Source organism: Puccinia triticina, chromosome 6A, assembly GCF_026914185.1.
Source record: "Puccinia triticina chromosome 6A, complete sequence".
Taxonomy (NCBI): Eukaryota; Fungi; Basidiomycota; class Pucciniomycetes; order Pucciniales; family Pucciniaceae; genus Puccinia; species Puccinia triticina.
In genome coordinates, this window is record NC_070563.1 from 6,219,479 (window position 1) to 6,242,083 (window position 22,605).

At 46.8% G+C, this 22,605-nt stretch overlaps 3 protein-coding genes across 3 annotated transcripts; 2 read left to right on the plus strand and 1 right to left on the minus strand.

Moving 5' to 3' along the window:
* Nucleotides 1-683: 683 nt before the first annotated feature.
* PtA15_6A703 (uncharacterized protein) lies at nucleotides 684-3,216 on the plus strand (the record flags this gene model as incomplete). The annotated part of the gene is made up of 5 exons (XM_053170437.1): nucleotides 684-1,552; nucleotides 1,623-1,699; nucleotides 1,770-2,014; nucleotides 2,085-2,373; nucleotides 2,462-3,216. 5 exons carry the CDS (start codon nucleotides 684-686, stop codon nucleotides 3,214-3,216), a joined length of 2,235 nt encoding a protein of 744 aa, XP_053021628.1.
* Nucleotides 3,217-4,308: 1,092 nt separating this feature from the next.
* Nucleotides 4,309-4,623, plus strand: PtA15_6A704 (uncharacterized protein; the record flags this gene model as incomplete). Its single annotated transcript, XM_053170438.1, has 2 exons — nucleotides 4,309-4,463; nucleotides 4,533-4,623. 2 exons carry the CDS (start codon nucleotides 4,309-4,311, stop codon nucleotides 4,621-4,623), a joined length of 246 nt encoding a protein of 81 aa, XP_053021629.1.
* A 2,220-nt stretch (nucleotides 4,624-6,843) lies between these two features.
* Nucleotides 6,844-21,923, minus strand: PtA15_6A705 (uncharacterized protein; the record flags this gene model as incomplete). The annotated part of the gene is made up of 12 exons (XM_053170439.1): nucleotides 6,844-7,760; nucleotides 7,836-8,086; nucleotides 8,151-8,397; nucleotides 9,210-9,827; nucleotides 9,912-10,137; nucleotides 20,038-20,219; nucleotides 20,347-20,714; nucleotides 20,916-20,986; nucleotides 21,038-21,133; nucleotides 21,213-21,287; nucleotides 21,602-21,798; nucleotides 21,896-21,923. 12 exons carry the CDS (start codon nucleotides 21,921-21,923, stop codon nucleotides 6,844-6,846), a joined length of 3,276 nt encoding a protein of 1,091 aa, XP_053021630.1.
* Nucleotides 21,924-22,605: the final 682 nt, after the last annotated feature.

A 22,605-nucleotide genomic window follows, 5' to 3' on the forward strand; every position in this document is an offset into this window, starting at 1 on the left:
AGTCACCCGCTTGGAGGGATGACATGGGATGGAGCTCATGCCTCACAGGAATAACCTGCTATGTACGTATGTAAACTTGCTGTTATCTGAAACCATTTGAACGAGGGTTTCAGATGGTATCAATGTCTGGGTTTCAGACGGCATGGGTGTCTGGGCTTCAGATTGCATTATGGTCGGGCCGCTACCAGACACAATTTGAACACATTCCCATTGGGGGGCAGAGAACTGCGCCGGCCACAAAGAGCAGAGGCAAGAGATGGCTGGTGCCGCTCGGTCGATCGGCCCCAGCCAACACCCATGACGACTCCTGCATGACTATTGAATAGTGTCGAGCGCGCGCGCGAGCAGGCTACACAATAGTAATCGCCGCCTCTCATTTCATCTCACTTTTTCTTGACGCTTCTCAGGAATCTCACCACCAAAACTCACCAAAGTACCGGCTCCAGCTGGCCTTTGCCTTGTCACAAGCTGGCTCCCACCCTTTCACGTGCAAGACCGACTGCTGTTTGATTCCCCTCCTTTTCAATTTGCATGCTGCCACCGGCTGGCAACTGAAAAATTGGGCTACACAATCTGCCTGTTGCGGCATTGCTGGCGCCGGTCCTCCGCATCATCCTCCGCCCACACTGCTAAGCCAAAGCTCACAATCAATTCACCAAAACATCTCACCACAGCCAACCGGAATGTCTCACTTGCCGCTCACCAACAACGGCAATCCCATGCAACTGGCCGACCCCAATCAACACGGTTACTATGCCAGTCCTCCAAACCCCACACCCTCCGCAGACCATCGCCAACAGCAATATTTCAGTTCTCCTGCTTTCCAGTACAACCAGCCACATCCAGGATCAACTTTTGAACACAGCAGTCCAGGACTCCAGCTTTCCACACCAGGACAGTTCACCAGCCTCCCAAACTTGCAACACTCCACTCCGTTACAGCGCAATCAGAATCAAAGGAGTATATTAATGTCTTCCAACGGATTGTACGTCCCGGACAGAAATCTAGCCACCAGCGGGTATCGTGGAGCCACACACGGAAACCAACCACAGTTCAGCATTTATGAAAATCACAACGCCCCAGCGGCACAGCCAACTCCTCGACAGGTTCTTCCACAAGAGTATCTTCCCCCAGCTCCTATGCCGAACCCCCAAGTCCAGCCTCCAAAGAAGAAACCCCGCAACAAAACCAAACGTCCGTATGTGGAGGCTGATACCCAGGCGAGCCAAATCAAAATCAACCCTGCCCAAATGCCTGCTCCACCAAACTCAACCAATCCTGCGACCGAACCCACTGCCCGAGATTCTGTTACACGATTCTTGATGGTTCCCAACCTCAACACTGTACCTGCCGCGCGTGTCCCTCCAACACTAGAGGCATATGCAAATAAAACATCAGATGAACTGCGGGCCATTGCCCTTGCAAAATCAAAGAAGGTGATGACACGTGAGGATGAGTTGTACTTCTTCCAATACTATGAGCTACAGAAAGTTGAGTTAACCTTGGCAGCAATCAACCGTCGTGTATCCATGAGCATGATAGAAAATCTCATGTATGTATTTCATTTTCCCCTGGCAAATCTGTTGATTTCTTATACCGGTGTGATTTTTTTATCTGCACAGGGGTAGGAAACAGGCTGTGCGAGGAGCGTCGGGGTGGAACAACTTTCAGGCAAAAAACAATGATGTTTTCAAAGGCAGTACGTGTTTTTTGCCATTATATCTCACTGTTTTTTTATTATACTGACTTTATGCACAATATTCAAATAGAAGGCCAAGGAGTTCGGAATTCAGGTGGTATGAAAAAGCTGTCTCCCATGTGGTGGGACTTAACCTCCGAACAACGTGACACGTACAAGAATAAAAAACTTCCTGCAATCATTGAAGAAGACGAGTCCGATGCTTCGACTGATGCACCCAATCTTGCAGCTGTCACGGGCCTCAGAGCACACTCCAAATCTCTTAAACTAGCCGAGAAGCGAGTTGATAAGTTCATGAAAGAGTGGAACCAAAAGGTAACATTCAACAGGACTAGTGTTATTGACATGCATGCCAGCTGACACGAGATGATCATGTATTAATTAGGCCCTTAACATTGCTGCTAGCAACCACTGCGAGCTGGTCATGTTTGCGGTGTCAAACCACCTCCAGAGTAACAATTTTCAGCTGGCATACTCCACACCCGGGGCGGCCGAATTTGTCAAACAAATGTACGAGGCAGATGGCATCCAAAACTACCAAAGCCGAATTCAATCTTATTGCACTGGCGCCAAATTAAATGCGATCAGTGCCGCAGTTACTCAGAAAAAAACTAAGAAAGGTGTTAATAATGAAGCAGTCACTCAAGCCCGAGCCAAGCTGGCTGAGTTTGTTTGTAAGTACTGGTACCGTCTTTGTTTAATCTTCCTGTCATCTCCCTTTCTGAATAGAGGCTTTATTTAAACCACACTGGACGTGTACAGCTCGCGAGACTGAGGGCAGGAAGACAAGCTGGTCGTGGCAGGGTTGTGACAAAGCGCTTGGTCGTCTTGGATACAAGGTCGTCTTTCTCCCTGGCACCCTGTCAAACCCTGAATGGATCAAAAGTGCAAGCAACCGCCTCCTCAATGACGAAGCCAAGCTAATCATGGACGATATAGACCAAGATCTCATTCGCATTGTTAAAGACAAGGATGCCTTAATGGGCCATATCCGCCAACCCGTCAAACCAGCTGCGTCAAGGATTAGCCAAAAGAAAACCTCGGTCAATCGCAAAGGGAGCCCAGATGCCGAAAATCAGAATACTACCAACCCTCAATCAGGCTCGGCGGCAACCAAAAAACGCAAGCGAAACAACGCAGCTCCGCCCAAGAAACGCAAGCAACGCAAACGTCTCCCAAGCCTCACCCTTTCCGAGCGCGCACTGGACAGCAACACCTCGGACGAAGATGCTCAATCAGACTCAGGAACCACATTCCCTGCTCGCAGGTTTCGACCTACTCGTCTGGCTGCAGGAGGCTTCATGTTATCGGATCACAGCCTTGCCAATAACACCAATGAAGAGGAAGATCTTCAAGCTCGTGGCCAACAAGTATCGAGTGTCCCTCACTCTGATGAAGAAGAAGATTGCGGTCCCTCATACAAACATACCGACCCACAGAAATCAGCAACCCATTCGACTCTCCACGCTTCCAGGGCCGGGCCTGCCGCCAGCCTCTACCTCCAGGCATGCAACTAACAATCTGCTCACTTTTTTCTACACTTTCTCTCTGCTCTTGTCAACTTCTCCGGTCAAATAAATTACAACTCAGACTCTTCAATGTTTATATCGTGCCACTCATTTTCTTTCTTAGTCTTTCTCATGATTATAAAAAAAATTCTGCCCGGTCTCCCTTTTACATCAAAATTGTAAGAATGACAATGGTTCTGCTGCAAAGTGATTGCGCACTGCTCCTGTTTCCAGACCCACAAGTCGCGCGCGGGCCCAGTGGATGATTGCAAAGTGATGATGTGCAGATAGTGGAGGGGGATTCATTATTATGCTTATATTGTCACATTAAGTGGTCACAAAGCATGGCGTGTTGATTCCGGGAGGATTTACAAGGAGACTTGAGAGAAGCACAGAGAACCACAGAAAGAACACTTGCATGTGCTGGATCGGCCGATGGGATTGACTCAATGCTGCGCTGGATGGATCATTCCAATTGTTGTCAGCCATCTGTTCCTTTTCGGAAATATCATCAGGAAATTGTAACCGCAATAGCTTGTATGCCGTCCCATCCGCATATGCTTGATTGGGTCCGCCATACAAGCCGTGAACAGCATAACAATTGAGTTGGGGCCAGTGTGAATTGGACTTACCAGGGGTTGCGACCCGGTTATGATTCAGAGCGAGCAAAAATGGAAGCGAGACCGGCAATCAATCGTTCCAATCGCCGGGCGGGATCAATTTGTCTGTTTCCAATCACAGTCGTGGTGGCCTTGACGTTGGTGTTGGCGGTGGTGGGTAATGGGTGTAGTGGGTAGTGGGTCGAGGGCGGTGGTCGGCGGTCGGATGGGTTGGTGGCAAGCTACCCCAGGATCCCCCGAGCACGGTCCGCGCGCAGGGCCGATTTCAGCTGCGCAAAGCTTGGCAACTGCGGCCAAAAGTTTTCAGTTCGCGGCAAAAGTAGCAAGCCTTTTTGGGCCTGCTGTACTGAAACCTAACCACCTCATATGCATATTCAATACTCTTACCGCAAAAAGAATGGGTCCGCCAATGGGCAGTCACGCCCTCGCGCCCGCTCCTTCCTCTTAGTGCTCTCGCCAGTTTGCCGCTGTGCACGCCCCCATGCGATCGGTATCCTGCTGTCAACCGGCCATCCGAACCCCCATCATCATCGCCGGTCTTTCACAAGTTTTCCTACCGCCGGAACTACTCAGCATAGCACCCCGACTCGTCCTCAAGCTCAACCCATCGGTCTTGCACAAGATTCCCGCCCTCCCGTGAGTTATCAACCACTTGCCGTCAACCTCCGCACCGCCCCATTGCCGACTAACCAACATCCTCATTAGCAATCCAGCTTGTTTGCTGCCTTTATCGAATCCCATTCACCTTCCCGACGTCTTGTCCTCGCCACATTGTCACACTAAAAAGAACTGCTAACAATCTGTATGCTTGAGCTGGATTCTGTAAATTTTTGAATGATTGGATTGTGCTCTGCCGACCACTTCTGGTCCCTCCCCTGTGTACCGATATTTTCCCTTTCGTAACACCCCATAAATTATTACCCTTGTCGAACATGATCTACTCCACTTGTTGAACATGTCCTAGAATTTGCCCTTTGACCTGCCCAAGATTTTTCTGTTGTTCGTCTTGGTGAAAAAGTACATTGCAGTCCAGACAAATAACCGTGTCCAAGACACAATTCCCCCTGTAGAAAGAGGGGCCAATTACTTTAGTAGGACAAAATTCATTTCTACACAGCCCATGTCCTGGAACACATGGGCGGAGATTGAGCTAAGGGTACGTGTCAAAAGAGCCGAGCCAAGTGCGAGGATGTGTGAATATATGGGACCAGAGATCATTCTCAAGTCACCTGGGGACATGCTGTTATGGGAAGTTCTTCTGAGTAGTTTGTACAGAGGGAAGTTAGAGTAGAAGACTCCCCCAAAGCTACTCCGGCTCTATGTGAGAAATTACATTTGCCTCGGTGATTCTATGCAATTTAATCAAATATTTAAGTCATAACAAAAAAATTAGAAAGTTGTAAAACATTCCACAACACTTTATCATGATTCCAGGAATGGGGATGGTCTTGCTGGTCTTGCTTAATTATTAACTGTTTTATAAAATCATTCAACATGTGATATACTTATAGCACTTTGGAGAAGCAAAGACAGGCATAATAAACACAGGCATTGCTGAGCTGGCTGCAATCAGGTCAACTCAATATAAGGTTATTCTAATGATCTCAGGGTAGATATTCATCATGCCCTAAACATTTGATGATGTTTGGGGAATTGAAGAGATCACTGTCACATGCTTAGCAAGCTTCAGTTCAGGAGAGATCAATACAGGACCAATCATCCAAAGCATTTCCTAATGTGTCTTCAACTTGAGAATACCTTCCAGCAAATTGATGTTGATTAAGATTTATATGTGTTTATACAATAGGGGTGTTCAAAGTTGACTGCATAAAATTATAACACCATAAATTCATAAAATTTTAATCTGAAAAAAATGTGTAACACCCAATCACTCAAAAAAGAGCAACAATTCTAAAATGGTACATAAAAAATGATCACTCAAAAGTGTTATGATTTTATGATTTTATGATTTGAAAAAAATATGATTTCAACTTTGAACACCCTTAATATTAGGTGTCAGCTGCCAGAGCAAAACCAGTCAGTCCACATCCAGCTGTAGCTATATGTCAGTTGAAATTATTAAACATTGCACCAGGTGAATAAGTGGGTATGTTTTAATCACTTTCAACATGAAGAGCCCCAACTCACCCGCATGGAAAAAGTTTAGCATCCTTTAAAATGTCAGTTTTTTTTTTCCACTCAAAGGGGATTGCTATGTCCCTTTAAATATTTGGAAATTGCTCATACCACCTTGGATGGATAAACCCTCATTCCTGTCACTGAGAATTTAATGATCACTCTGAACTTATTGAAAATCTGGCCATGCTGAGGAATGAGGGGCTTGATGCATAAGGGAAAGGAAGACACAGTAGATTCCACTAATTTGGTTAGATTCAAAATTAAATGAGATTGGTATGTATCCAAAAATACCATGTTAAGAAATAGCAAAGCTTTGGCACAGTAGCGCACCGATGCGCTATTTGCCGCTATTAGCAGGGAAATCCCACTACACCGCTATCAGCGCCTGCACGCCCATCGGGAGTGTGTGGCGTGGTCTCATGACATGATGCTGGGCCACATGGCCACAGCGGCAAATGACATATTATACAAGACCTAAACCATTCAAGCCCATGACCTGTGCCCGGAATTGCCCTGGCCCCGGCCCCTTCTGCAGACATTGAAACTCTGAGACGACAATAGTGCCCAAAGCCTTGAAATCAGCACTCTTCTTGTAGCAAAAAGCGCACTAGTGCTCTCCGCACGCTCCTTAGCGGTACAAATCCGCTAGAAAGTGGCTCTTTCGCAACGTTATCGCTATTACAGCGGCTAGCGTAGCAGTGCCCTGCTCTTTGCCGCTAAAAAATAGTGCAATATTTTTATCTGCCTCCCCTTCCATTCGTGAACGTAAAAGCGAAGCGGCCCACCCGCTTTTGAAAGCTTCAGCGAGGCGGGCCCAATATCCTGCTTCCTATAATTATCATACTAATGTGTGCAATTTCATGGTAACACAGACATATTAGTTGATTTGAAGGTTTGCTACAAAAATATGATCCAGTTCATCTGCCTCTAGGGCCCTCTCAAAATCATCTGGCCCGATCAGACCCGTGTTGGGTTGGCCGGGTATGTTTGCAGGAAGGTTGAAAGCATCATCATTGGGGTCGTTCTCATTGTGCGTATTTGTCGGACCGGCGGTTGCATCAAACTCTTGAGCCAGAAAATCACGCATCACTGATTCATCAATGTTGTCCAAGCTGTTACCGATGGCATTTTCAAAGTCCCCGGAGACCATGGATAAGTTACCGGTTTGTTTTAGAAAGGACAACCGGAGCACCTGTTCGTTCCAATCTCTCAAGAGATCAGCATCGTTCTCGTAAGGACCTGTGTTGGAAATTATATGCTCGACATTTTTGTTCCATTCAAGTTGCAGTCTGGATAAGAGGATGAAGTGGTTGTGTAGAATGGCTTTCATGCAATCCAATTGATCCTCGAGCGATAGCGTTTGCAGCATTGGATGATTCAACACAGGCTGAAGTCGAGTCTTGACCCATTCCGATTCTGTCGCTAGTCCGAACATCAAAGGGATAATCCGTTGGTGCTCTGTGACAGCCCAGCGGATTGCCCTACGCATCTCCCGACCTATTCGACGAGCCTCCTCACGTGCTCGCTGCTGGCGGGCAACAAGTCTCATACCATCTTGAGTGTCAGGATCAATGGCCCACGGTTCTTCGTGGTTCGTGAAAACGCCATCCTTCCAGAATATATCATCAGGTTCCATGCGCAGTATTGAGTCGTAAACTGCTCTCTCCAGGATAGGTCGATCGGGGAAAGCGACATGGAAAGCGTCAAGATGACGGTTGTAAGTGTTGACCACAGCTTGTAGTGCATGTGTTTTTTTGCGAATCGAAGCTATCAGGCGCTCTTTCCCATCGGTGCCTGAAAGCGGGGAAAGGAAATAAGTAGGTTAGTACGCTGGTGGAAGCAATTTAGCAGATAGTTCAACAATCTAACCTAGCTTTGAAGCTGTACCCATCCGCACTGCATCCAGTGGTCGCTTCTCCTCAAGCAGGGCCAGGTATTTGCGCCTCAAATCTGTTTTGGCCCACCAGACTTTCAAGAATAAACCCTCATGGGCGCGGGTGACCCCTTCAAGAATTTGATCGGCTCCAATGCGTTGACGCTGTTGCTCTACTTTTGCCCGAGTTTCACTGATTCTATTCACTCGTGCCAGTGTATCCTCGGGTGTATTGGGAATAGTTTCCCTGTGAGCTCGTACAGAAACAATCAATATGTGACACAGGGTGGAGAGCACAGGATTGGACCAACCAAGCTGCATTTAGGTCTTCTTCTAATGTAAGCAAACGGCCTAGTTCTAATTTCTGCTCAACTTTTTCATTGTTTCGATCACGATAGTAGGTGCGCTCAAGAACCCACTGCTGCTCAAAAAATGCCTGCGAGTAACACTCGCCCTCTTCGGCAAATGGATTGGTTTGATTGTAAATTTCATTGAGTTTAACTTGACATTCACTCAAGTATGCATGCGCTTGGTCAAGGTGTCGATTCATCCACTCGCCTGCATTCAAATCATATCACATCAGGTTACCGGGTGAGCTAGGGTCTTGGCAGTAAAAAAACAAGTAAAACAAGAATGTTGATCAGGAAGCTCACAAAGTATCAGTTTGAGCATTCCAGCATAGTAATCACATTGGCTGCCAATGGCTTGAAGGCGATGGATGCGAGTAGCATTCCTTAGGGGTCCCACCATGTCAGATAATTGGGACCACAGGCGCTCTGTTCCCTCCCCATCAGACATTCCCCAATTCGAGTTATACCTGGGATTGTACTCAATTTGGCAGTCCCAGTTGTGTACATATGCGTGAAACACAGAGGTACCAAAAGCCACTCGATCAATCTGGTTTCCTAACAGATTGCGCTTTGTGAGGTGATTCAGAAGGAATATTTATTCAGGTGCATTTTCAAAGACACTCCAAACCGTATGAATCAAGCTCACCTTTCTGATATGTGCGTCCAAGTGGCATCCGATATCGTAAAGTATTCCAAACTTTTTGGTGGGAAAAGCCTCTAGTATATTTGCTATGATACTGACCGGGTAGTAAAGCCTGTTGGAGAGAGAAATTTCTTTTTCTTACTATTTTTGAAAAGGGTCTTGGAGATTGGCCTGCTTACTTCTCGCCACTTTGCTCGATGTTAATAAGTTTGAGGGGAATATCGTGGCGGCAACAACTACCAAAGAGCCCGGTATCATCAAACTTGTCCCAGGACACAGAATTGCGCACATCATTTGCAGCCTTGTGGGCATCGGAGCATGATGTCTAAAAAAGCAGGAGAATTCTAAATCAGCAGAGTTTTTGCGGAAAACATCACAAGGAATGACACTTGCCCTAAGCCCAGCGACATCTTCGTCAGTCGATTGGCATCGAACCTCATGAGTGACAATTTGGGAAGTAGGGATAAAGTTTGACGGGTAATCAGCTTCGGTGGGGACATTGGTGCTTGCAAACTTGTGGTGCCGATGTTGAAAGTTGCCATCCATTGCAATTATGGCATAGGCTTCGCCGGTCCTAGGCTGACTCTGTTCATCGGGCTTTTCAGGCCCAAAACATGCAGGGCATTTTGCTGCCCAATGATCCTGGTTTTTTAGGCCCAGAGAAATTGTAATCAAATCTTTTTGGAGTGTTTGGATCTGGCTGTAGATATCAATTGCTTGTGAGAAAGGAATTCGCAAGTCACGTGGGTTGCCACTTGGGCCGCGGGCATACAACTTGTCCCTTGATCTGGTATCTTGATGGTACATGATGCCGGCAATGAATGAGGTGTAAGGAATTGCTGACTCATGCCATAAATGCTGGTACAGCTGAACAAGGGGGATAGAGAACGCTGTCCGGGGTGCTGAGGGGGATGCAGGGATATATCCAAGGTGAATCAAGCGAATAGCGTCAGGAATGCAAGAACAGAACTCTACTTCTTGGCGATGAAAGCGGTCTACAAACAGAATCAATGAATCTCCTCATCAAATGGTTAAATTTGTGGGTCACAAAGAATCCGTGGCTCAGGTACAGTACATACCGTGTGTATGTATCAAATCAACCGATCGTTTACGATTATTGCCACAGTCACATTCTTCGAGTGGTTCCAGGTAGCTGGTTGAGGTTGTCCAGTTTTTTGTATGATACTGGCATACGAAGAAGGCGGCGCACATTGATTTTTCGATTGATTTCCAAGCCGACTTAAGACGATCTCTTCTCATGGCATACTGGGTAATGAATTCATCAGGAAGGAGTGCGGTCTCGTGCTGAGGTGGTTCGTGTTGATGGAAATGGTCAGAAGTTGTTCAGTTTGAGATGATAGGTAGGGGTCCTCGTGAAGATGGTCGCGACTGGGATTGATAACAATTAGTCCATGCCTCAAGGCCATAGCAACAGCCGTGTTCAAGTCCGCAGGCTGATTTGAGATACCACTGCGAGGGTGTCGTATAATTGTGGGGCCCCGTCGCTGGATATTTCCGGTTCGTCTTCGGGCCATTGTATGAATCGATTTAGCTATTGGGAAGGGAAAATCCAAAAGGACAAGGTCAGTAACCAGAATGAAAATTGTGAGACTGGATAGCTTGCTGTGATGATGACTTGAGCTTTGAACGGTTCCCAATTTTCTGATTGACCAGCGTTCGGGTTTGCAGCGGCAGAGCAGGTGGGGGCAAGAGGTGTACTGCAACTTGTGGATCGAAAAGTAGGGGAATTGAACGCCAGTCAGTTTTGCACGTGAAAGGGTGGGTGCCAGCTTGTGACAAGGCAAAGGCCAGCTGGAGCCGGTACTTTGGTGAGTTTTGGTGGTGAGATTCCTGAGAAGCGTCAAGAAAAAGTGAGATGAAATGAGAGGCGGCAATTACTATTGTGTAGCCTGCTCGCGCGCGCGCTCGACACTATTCAATAGTCATACAGGAGTCGTCATGGGTGCCAGCCAAGCCTGACGGTGGGACATACACCGTGGCCTCGAGCGTTTTAGCGACTCAATGACGACTGCTGACGGCGTCCTCGGGTCTCTTGAGTCACACGAGGTCACACGGCGTCACCAGGCCTGCGCCCGAATGGCGCCATGGCCTCACCGACCGCCCAGCGGACTCCTCCGTGGCGGATCAATCCTTTGAGCCCAGATGACCGGGGCGACATGCAAGCGCCCTTGAGATCAGCGTCACAAGGGCGCCCACACAGCGGCATGGTTTTTGTGGTGGCCCCACTTGGCGCCATTGGGAAGTGGGGGTCCACGACGCCCCTGACGAGTACCCTAAGGCGGCATATCTGGGGGCACCCACAGGTGGCGCTTTGTGGCGCTTCTGGAACATTTGGTCATGATGGTGCCCTGTGCCCCAATGCGTTTGACTCCCTGCCGGATTGCCGTGCGCTGGCTTGGGTTGGTAGGCTTCAGGGGTAGAGTGGCTGTAAGCCTGTACCAAGCCAACAATCGGAATTGTTGTACATATGTAACATCGCACTGGCAGCCATCACATGGCAACGGTCACAGTGGCAGCTTGTGGCTTTCTGGCCGGGCCATCCTGGGCCAAACTGAGAATGAAGCACTCGAAATCATGACAACTTGATATAAAGGGAGCATCTCCTGCACCAAGTTTTCTGCCCCAGGTGATCCTCCCTCCTCTTGCATTTGCAGAGAACTGGTGGTAATCCTCACCCTCCCCAATTGCACTTGCAATTGGCTGAGGGGTTTCCAGCCCCGACTTTTGCCCCACGCACTTGTGCCAGGCTGAGCGGGTTAAGACCGGTCTCTTTTCACCTGTGGCATGTCACAGGCTGGGAGTTTGTTAAATCCTTTGCTTTTTTTGTACATAAATATATTACTCAATTGTGATTTGTATGGTTTGTTTGTTTATTAATTTAGCTTGTATTTTATTTTTATTTTTTTGTGATTGCTTGTATATAGGGGAAACCCTTGAATTTTTTTTTGGTGAAACTGTGGTTTTAATAAACTTAGATATTGTGCACTCCATATAACTCATGTTCTGATGCCACAACATTGCTAAACATTCAAGGTCACAGAGAATATGCATATTTGAAAGTTCACTCAAGTTTTTAGACTGCTGTGATATGTAACAAGAAAACTATTCAATTAGCCGGATTTTTCCCCTTAAGACTGCCACACACCCCTTATATCTCATATTTTTATGCCACCCCATTGCTAAAAATTTCAGGACACGGAGATTATACAGATTATAAATATTCCTGAAATCTTTAGCTTGTTTGGAAATGTAACAAAAAAGTTATTCAGTTAGCGGGAATTTTCCTACTAAGCCCACCGCGCACTCCCTGAAAATCCTTAAAATTTCAGGGAATGTAGAATATCCATAATTACAAGTGCCCTGAAATTTTCTTGCGGCTGGGGCATGTGACAAAAAAGTTATCCCCATAGTATTTACCCCAGAAAAGCGGGTACGCAAAAAACCGGGTACAAATTAATTAATCATTTGAAAATTGAGTTTTTTGAAATTCTGATTGCATGATAATTATGTTCATCATTTTAGATGAATTTTGATATTACTTGCGTTGCGTAGAAATGAGTAGAAAAAAACCGGGTACGCGCGCGGAAAAGGGGGTACGCAAAAACCGGGTACAAACGCGGAAATACCCGGGTACGTTTAGTAACCCCCTATTTTTAATATGTATAACTTTTTTGTTCCACGTACTAGAGACATAAAAAATTGAGAGCACAGAGATTTATGCATAAATTTTACCCCCTGAATTTCTTAGCAATTTTTTAGCAATAGTGTGTCATCAGAACATGAGATATAAAGGGTGCGCCTAGGGCTTAGTAGGAAAATGACTGCCAACCACATAACTTTTTTGTTACACACCCAAACAGTCCAAAAATTTCAGGAAATATTCCATGATCCATATATCTTGTGCTATCAAATTATTAGCAATAGTTTGCCATTGTAGAATGATGTATAAGGGGTGCGCGGAGGGCTTACTAGGAAAATGACCGCCAACCATATAACTTTTTTGTTACACACCCAAACAGTCCAAGAATTTCAGGAAATATTTCATTTAGCATATCATTTGTGATATGAGATTCTTAGCAACTTGATGTGATAAAAATAGGAGATATGGGGTGTGCGCAGCGGGCTTTATCCGCGCACACCTTATATATCCTATTTTTATTACAACCCATGGCTAAGAATTTCATAGAAAGCCTAATATGCTACATTGAAAGTTTCCTGAAATTTTTAGACTGTTTGGGTATGTAAAAAAAAGATATAAGGTTGGAGGTCATTTTCCTACTAAGCCCTCCGCGCACCCCTTATACGTCATTCTACAATGGCACACTATTGCTAATAATTTTATAGCACAAAATATATGCATCATGGAAAGTTTCCTGAAATTTTTGGACTGTTTGGGTGTGTAACAAAAAAGTTATGTGGTTGGCGGTCATTTTCCTACTAAGCCCTACGCGCACCCTTTATATCTCATGTTCTGATGACACACTATTGCTAAGAAACTCAGGGGGTAAAATTTATGCATAAATCTCTGTGCTCTCTAATTTCTATGTCTCTAGTACGTGGAACAAAAAAGTTATACATATTAAAAATAATGAAAAATAATACAAAAAATTAGCACGACGACTCCTTAAAAAAAATTGTTTTGGGTCAACGACTCCCAAAAAGGCCGTACCAAAAAAAAGGGTCTAGGTCGACGTCGAGCGCTGGTCGAAAGATAGTCGCACCGACGTATGGGAGTCGTTTTCCCAAAAGTTGGGAGTCGTTTTTCCAAGACCCTTTTTTTACAAGGAATTTGTTGTCCAACTAGAATTCAGAGTTTTTTTATAAAAACTTGACCGTTTCTCATGTAATCCTTGAAGGTTGAGCTTAATGTCCCAAAACAGTACATTTAAAATTTTTGATCATATTACATCAGTGAGAGACACTGATTTAAAAATCAAAGAATTGACTGGTGAGGTCAATATTTTGAGATTTTGGTGATTTTAGAAAATTCCCTCTTGATCCGTTTTTCAATTTTTTCCCTTAAAAATTGGATGAGGACCTCCGCAAGGTCCTGAACTATGCCCTACAAAAGTTTAGATCTTTGTGAAGTGTGATGCAAGGGAGTTGGAGCCCACAAAAAGTCTGTTACACCAAAACCACTCAACCGTGACGCGGTTACATCGCCACATTATAAAGTCCCTCAACGGCAGGGCTTGTGTTAAGTTCGCACCCCTAATTCTCCTGACTTATCACAAGTCCCTTGCTTCAGAGGGCCCTGGTACAGCCTGGGCTGGTGCAAAGCGTCCTTGCACAAAGCGCAACCTCCAAAGGAGGGACTTGCAGGTAAAGCCAAGAATTTGGCTTGAGAGCTTTCAGTGTTTTGGTGGGAGTTTTTTCCCGCTCCCCTTTCAGGGGTCTTCTCCTTGTGTATTCCTATTGCCTGTGGTGCCAGATTAAAGGCCTGATTTTTCTCTTTCTTTTGGTGTCAATCACCACTTTTTCCCCCTTCACAAACTCCTTCCATCCCCCTTTGAAGTTTGTGATTTTTTTGTGTTTGGCCAGAAGTGTGTATGCAAATTCCAAGAAGATCCATTTGGACTCAATTCAAATACAGGGCTCCTTCATCCATCCACCTTGACTGCTGAGCAAGGGCAACACTCTCCTTCAAGTGTATATATCACAAAAGTGACACTACATTGAAGCTGAGATGCTCAGCTATCCCGTGTACTTCAGCTCGCTGACTCACAATGAGTGCGCGCTGTGTAATGTAAATTTGATTCAAAAAGTTGGCCAAAAGCCACAAATTTCCTGAAGCTCTCATGCGGAAAAAAGCCAATAACACATAAGCCTCCCATTGGGAATGGGAGATGCCTCGCATCGGGGTGCTCCGCACCCCCAGTCCCGGGATGCTTACACAGCGGGACAAGTAGGATGTCAGCAGGGCGGCCGACCGGACGCCAGCAGGGCCCTGCAGTCTTCGGACGCCCTCACGGCGCCGTTCTGCCACACGGCGCCAGGACGCCATCCAGCCACGCCCTGCGGCCATCTTGGGTGGTGCACCTAGGGCAGCCCAGAGGGGCGCCAACCCGACCTAGGCGCAGGGGGGGCGACCTCAGTGCGCCATGGCTGGATTTCCCGCGGGCGTCCATGCGGAGATCTTTGGGACATTGGTCTGGGGTATGGCCTCAGGCCGCCTAGGGGTATGCGAGGGAGACGTGGTCTTTGACGCCATGCTGCCGCGTCTGCAGTTGCCATGAGGTCATGCCTTGAGATGCCTCGGGGGCCGCCAGAGGCTAGCAGGCAGGCGCGCACGTGGGGACTCTATTGAGGCCACACAGAACATCCAAGGTGCCAACACCTCACGGGCAATACACCAGGGGAGAAAGTGTGGCACTCTCTAGAGAGTGCCAGACTGTATGTTTCTTGAGTAACCCAGACTGATGTCAACTGTTGGAGCATGTGTAACTCAAGCTTAAATCAACATTGATATGATGTTCAACTAAAGCTGATCTTATCTATAATTAAATATGGTGAAAAAAACAGATTTTCACCTTGGCCAATTCACAACTCCAGTGCAAATCAACTTGAACTGTATTTGAAGGATTAGTAGGCTCTGGGCTTGTGTCATGGGCTACTGTCACAAATTGCGGATGGGACAACCATCATTCTTCTGCCGGATCCCATGAGGTAAGATCCCAAAATATAGCCAGATAAGTGCCGCAGTAGACTGCAATTTGGACCAGTGCATACATTAGAATTCCAGGGAGGTTGAATTGAACTTCATAGATCCCAATATGTATTTACTAATTTCTCTTTAATGGCATCTCAAGACCTCCCAGGTTGTTGAGGCTGGCTCCATGGTGAATTCTGCCTGGAGTCAGGTTGATTGGTGAGTATGATGGTGGAAACTTGTGGCTGTGGGCCCTGGGGCAAGAACAAGTAATATTCTCTCTTGAGTCCTTGCTCTCTCACCAGCCCCTCTGCCCCATGCTCACGCAGGTGCTACATCTGCTACCAACTGTTTAATTCTAGTCCAGGTTAGCCCGGGGCTTGGAGGGCACTGTGCTCAGTCTTCTTGTTACTGGGGACAAGTGCTGGGGTAACTTGCTTTTGAGGGCTGTTAAGGGGAATCACTTCCCTGTCACTTGTGTGACATGTCTACCGTGATTTTTGGCCAAACGTTAGGGTGGACACAAACATGGTCCGCTGCAAACTGGTGTACACCCTGATTCTCGGCCAAAAATCAGAGTCAACATGGCATTGTATCAATCACGGCCGGTCATCAAGGGGAATGAAAAATCTCGGTGACCAGCTGTAACGGTAATCAAATGGCCGGTACAGGTGCTAGTCATCAAGAGACTAGCACCCCTTGATGACCGTTCGGTTCCAGAAATCAAGGGACGTGACAGCTCCTCTCAATGACTGGTTGGTACCGTTCATTGAGGGGAGTTAGAACTCATCCCAACAAGCGGTGCAATTGGTCATTGAGAGGAGGTGTTACTCCCCTTGATGACCGGTGCAGAACGGTCATTGAGAGCAGCTATCACTCCCCTCAATGTCTGGCACCAAATGGTCATCAAGAAGATGTGTAACTCCCCGATGACCAGCACAGGAGTTCATCAAAGGGAGTTACAACTCATCTCGATGACTGGCCATTGGAAAGAGTTGTAACTCCCCTCGATGAACTCCTGTACTGGTCATTGAGCGGAGTAACAACTCCTCTCAATGACCAACTGTACCGGTCGTCGGGGTGAGTTGTAACTCCCCTTGATTACCGGCACAGGAGGTCATCAAGAGGATTCACAACTCCTCCTGATGACTGGTGTGTACCAGCCCTTTGGAAGAGTTGTTACTCCCTCCAATGACCAGCACAGGCTGGTCGTCAAGAAGGGCTACACCTTGCCTCGATGACCTGTCTGTACCGGTCATCGAGGGAACTGGAAGGGTAGACAATGACCGACCGAGACCGGTCATCAAGAGGAGGTGTAACCACCTTGATGACCGGTACAAGTGGCCATCAAAGGGAGTCACAACTCCTTGATGACCAGCTGCATCAGTCATTGGGAGGTGTAACTCCCCCTTGATGGCCGGTCAGTACTGGTCATCAAGGGGAGTTACATTACCTCTGATGACCGGTACAAACCAGTCATCAGGAGGAGTCATCACTCCAAGTCTCCCTTCAATGACCACCTGTACAGGTCATGGAGGGGAGTTAACAACTCATGCCAAAGACTGGTACAGACCAGTCATCAGGAGCAGTCGTTACTTCCCTTGATGACCACCTGTACCAGTCATCAAGGGGAGTCACAACTCCAGCCGGTACAGACAGGTCTTCCAGAGGAGTTCTTACTCTCCTCAGAAAACCAGTGCAGGAGAATTGTTGGCAGGATGTAATTCCCAATAGGCTAGTTCCTATGCCTCAAACTACATATAGAATTTGCTGCAAAATTGTTGGACAAAGCCAGCCACACCAGAAAAAAGAAGATAAGAGACCATCATGACTTTAATCCTTCATACAACTTTATATGCACTTCATCCCAAAATGGCTTGGATGAGTGATCACCAGACGGCCTAAACACACAACATACTCATCTGAATGTAATTATCACAGATGCTCTCAGTTGGCAGAAAAAATTTAATGTTTATGGAGAGTGAATTGAACATCAATCAGTCATTGTCATGTTCTGCCAAATCACAATATGAAAGATAATGAATTATGAAATCTAGACTTGTGAGTAAGATAGGCTACATTTGAACAACAATTCATGAGGAGTGAATTGTGAGTTCAAACTATTCAACACATCAATTCATCATACTTACATGCAATAGTTTCCAATGAGTTATAAAAACAATCAAACAAAAGTTGTGCACTGACATTGAACTGACTTCAGACCATTTGAATGATAAAGTTACGGCCTGGCACTCTCTAAAGAGTGCCACACTTTCTCCCCTGGTGATAACACACAGGGTAAACGTTTGGAGGTATCTCTTATAATTTCAATAGCAAGATGCTTGGGGACATCTACTTAGATACAGATACAACGGGAGGGAAACAAGATTGAGGGGGTGGGAAGAGGGAGCAAAAATAGGCAACACCGCTTCACAAGGACTAATGAATGTTGGGGGGGGGGGGGGGGCTGGAGGGGGGGCAATCACAAGTACATTCACATATTGGCAATCTCAGCAGCTAAGGCCCTTACGTCATCCATGGTTGGGCAAACACAGGAAGTCCTCCGAGTTACGGGACTTGCCAAAGAGTTTGGTGTCCTTCTGGCATGTCAGGCAATGCCACCTGCAATGCATAACTTTGGTCAAATCCAAAGTTGATCGCAAGAGCCCTCCAAACTCACGTGTTGATGTGATTCTTGTTGAGGGTCCTGTTTGCTTGGAGCTGGTGATCTATTGTGTCCCAGTGGGACACGGTCTTGGTGTTGGGATCAAAGTGATTCTTGAGCGTGGCGAGTCGGATGTAGGCCCAGCGGGCCTTGAGCATGACATGGCAATCTTTGCCCAACATTGCATCAATTTCTCCGCTGTTTAATACTCGGCAAGGCGGGAGCAGGCTGAGGAGGGGATTGTTACTAGGTCGGAATTACCTGGGGGGTGTGGGGACTTACCTTAGAAGTAGGGGGCAGGGGTGAATTTATTCATGATATCGGAGAAGTTGCTTGTATGGGGGGAAAGTTGGGGGAAAATTTTTGGGCAGACAAGGTATGTGTTGACTTGGAGCAAGGTGATACATACATACAATATATATCACCAGGTCAGGGTTAGGTCTGGGGCAGGGGTGCCAGGTCAAGGACCACCAACACTGCCCACACTCATCCATGACGCGAGCCGGCCAAAGCCAAGCCAACTGGATCGCGGCTCATGGGCCCTGTGATTGCCCACACCTGGACGGGGTGCCCATTGGGCGTCCTAGCCACCCCGGCAACCCCAGGACGCAGTGGCGGCCCCCCATAACCAGTGGCGCCATCAGGACCCTTGCGTCAGCCAGGCGACCGGCATGGACACCCCCGTGACAGCCGGCTGTTACACCTCCCCTACCGGTGTGTCACGCAGGCATCTCACCGGGGCGGCCAGGACCCTGGCAAGCCCCTACTAGACACCCTTACGAGATACCCCGGGAATTTGAAATTTTGAAACGGCTGTAGTTTTGATTTTTTGGAGAGAACCAACTATTTGAAACCAACTACGTCAGCATGTTCAATTTTGCAAATTTTGGCATTATAGGGGATTGAAACAATTTACGTAAGTAACATCTGCAGCCATTTGTGGGGGTTTTGGATAAGAAAAGTGTGAAATTGATTTTCTGGTTATCATTGCTGATGTATTGATTAAGGCCCCGTTTGGAGCCAAAATAAATATAGGTGATATAATCATTTGTAAATTCAATAAAAAATACAAAACTCAACATAAAGAATCCATTTTTTTTTTGTAGGAAACCTACAGTACTGGTCTCATCAACTATGAAGTCAGATTTAACTGATTCAGCCATCTCAACACCATAATACCACTAGAGGCCAAGGCGGCTACGCCGCTGCAGGGGAAACAGCCTCACATCAAAACCTACCCCAAACAGTTTCTTCAACAAAAGGCTGGTACCCTGAGAAAATTATGTGCCTTCAGACTGCAGTTCCAGGATTCAACTCAAATAATTGTGGCCTCCAAAATCACACTTTCCATTTCTATGTCAAGAATGTTGCCCCTGAGCTTTGATTAGTTGCACAATATTATCCTTGTAAGATAATTTAAACCACACTTCTCATCTCAATAGAATTCAATTTCATGCTTTGGATTACAGAAATCCATACAAAACTTCAGAGACAGATCAACACAAAATGTCAGAGACATAATCAAAGTATCTTCATCACTTGTAAAATAGGAAGTTTTATTAAACCGTACAGCCTGAGAGTATCTTATTGGAGACGAGTGCGTGGGGCTTGGCGGCGCGGCGGGCCTGGCCAACCCTGCACATGGTGTTGCGCCAATGGACGGTAATCCCATTAGACAACCCATTCCTGTTTGCTGAGGACGCGGATGTCTCTGAGGATGAGGTTATCCATATTGTTTGAGAAGCCGCCGTAGTCTGGAGAACGTCCTGCGGGGACAAGGGGTCCCTTTGAGACCCTCTGTTCAAGAGGCTAATTAGTTAAGCTAGCACGAGTTTGGTATTTTAATGCATGTTATTAAGTTGCGGAAAACCTTCAACTTCAGGGCAGTTTCTCTGACGTCATACGTATTGGAATCTGCTGCCCAAGCAAAGCTGATAACGGTGTCAAATGACTTGTTTCGCCACGCTAGAGCTGTATAGATGACATACTCGCCATCTCCACATACCGTCATGGATCGGCCATTCGGCGACTGCTTGAGAGTTTGGGCAAATACTTCAGTTGTTCCAAGTTCGTGGACCTCAACATTCAACTTCTGTCCATTGGGAATTTCATGATATGCAAGCCTAAATGACAATGAGTACTGCAAGTATTCAGTAGAAGGCTTCATTGGCAAACTTACCTTGTGCAGCCGCAACATTGCAAGTCACTACTTCAGCGTTCCTAGTAAAGACTATTTTGCCTCCGACCTCCATGCTAATACTCGGTTCCTCTCTTCCGAGCTTGACTACCACTGAGCCTTCGTCAAATCCCAAGCCAATGTCAGTCCTGTTTTTGCTGTAAGTGACACACCAGGCCCGTTCCAGTCCGTAATTCAGCGTATTTTCCAGTTGATAAGTCGAGGAATGCCAAGTTTTGACGGTGCCATTCTCTGAGTCCGAGATGATGATAGGCAGTGTGGGGTGGAAAATAGCGTAGGAAACATTTGATTGATGACCTTCGAGCGTTTGTATACATGATTTAGAGAGGCAGTCCCAAATCTTGATGAGTCTGTAGTTCAACAGGATTGGATGAAAAAGTGAAGCAGATTCGTCAATGGAATTATAAATGAATCAAGATAGAATCTGTCAAGAACTTGTCCGATCTGGAAATGACGGATTTTCCCGTTCATCCACTCTATAGACATGCATGTGGTGTTCGTGATGCTCTGGGGTTTAGAGACAAGCTGAAGCAGACAATTATAATGCTTACCGATCATCACCAGTGGTGACCAGATAAGGCTTGTCTCCACCATGGTGGTATTCAACATAATTGTCACCTTTCTCGTGAGCATCAAGGCCGAAGTTAGCGGTGTGAGAGCCTAGTGATCAGACCTTCACGGTGTATTCTAAACAAGATGATGTGAAGGTGTTGGAATCCTTCGGGTTAAACACCAAGTTCATGATGTAATGCGTTTGTCCTTTGAAAACCTGAAACAAAAGTTGACAATAGGCATTCAGTAAAACTGAATAGAATAAGAAAATTGCATTAGTGAAGAGAGAAGCTTACCTGAAGGAATTTCCATGACTTGTCCCAATCCCACAGCTGGATTGACATGTCATCACTTCCAGTCAATACCAACGGCTGTGTAGGGTGAACAGACATCAAGTATTAGCCTACGCGGCCTAACAGTCATGTTAAAAAGGAAAATGACTCACCAGATCTAATCAGGATGAGCCTCGAATGCAGCCACGCGGGCAGATGTGTTGTAGTTGAATATGCAAAGGTGGAAATTGCCAAATTTTGAGATTGAACTCCCAATTGTTCAGTAATGAACCCCGGGGCAGCGGTACAGTGATGCGCGAAGGATGGCTTTGGTTGGCTCAGGGGGAATTGTGGCAGCGAAGCGGTAGCAGTCGTCATGGTGTGGCAGGTTGAATCCGAGGAAGGGAGAGTACCTTGGGCTGGAGACCAAGGGTTCCGAGCGAAAGATTGTAGGTGGCCGATGAGGGGAGCAAACTGGACTGGATCTCGAAGGCCTTGGCAAGGAACTGGCCAGAGAAGCATCCGCTGGACAGTCCGGGCGGGTCGGGTGGGATGTGCGGGGTAATGGCAGCCCGGCGGGAGAAGTCAATACTACAGAATGTGGGTCTGGCTGGACCAAAGCGGAACTCAAATACACACCTGATCAGTGGATGGTCACTTCCCTCAATGTGTAAAGCCTCCTTTGCCCGTGTTTTGAAGGGTTTGACCGACAAACACAGCTTGGAGCTCAACCATCTCACCCCAGCAAAGAGAAATCCAATTCTTAGCATGGAGGACATAGTCAAAATCTGGGAGGAGATTGCGTCTTGAGAGGAGGTGTGTTTGTCCCATTGGAATTGGCGGGGAGATTCCCAACTTTGCATACAGTGGGCAATGCCTTGTTGACGAGTTCTCAAGCTTTGGATCACTGTTGACTTGGGGGTGTCACCATGGTTTTGCGCCAGGGTTGGCTTCGCTTGGTGACTGATCTACATATTTGGGGGGTTGGCAAGTGATCCACGGGGGCATGGCGGTGGCAGTGGCAGTGGTGTTGCTGGATCAGGTTGCCCGGATGGTTGGTGAGGGTAGGGTGGAATGTATGGTTTGCTGCACTCTAGGTAGCCAATAGCAACGGTTTGGACGACTTGGAGTGGGTGGCCTGTGTGGCTATAAATAGAGACCTGTGATAACCTCATTTCCCTCAGGCAATTCTCTGGGCTTGGCTTCCAGCCGGAGTTGTCTCACCCCCGTCCGCTGTTGCACTTGCACAGTTTGATGGGGGAATATTTGGTGGCCCCCCTGTGCTTAACCGCTGGGGGTCATCCTCTCACTGCTTTTTGACCTTGCTAGACAAGGATGGGCAGTGGGCCACAGTGCATCAGCTTGCTGATGTTGGGTGGCAGGTTTTGGATTGTTGTTTTGTTGTACTACTTGTGCT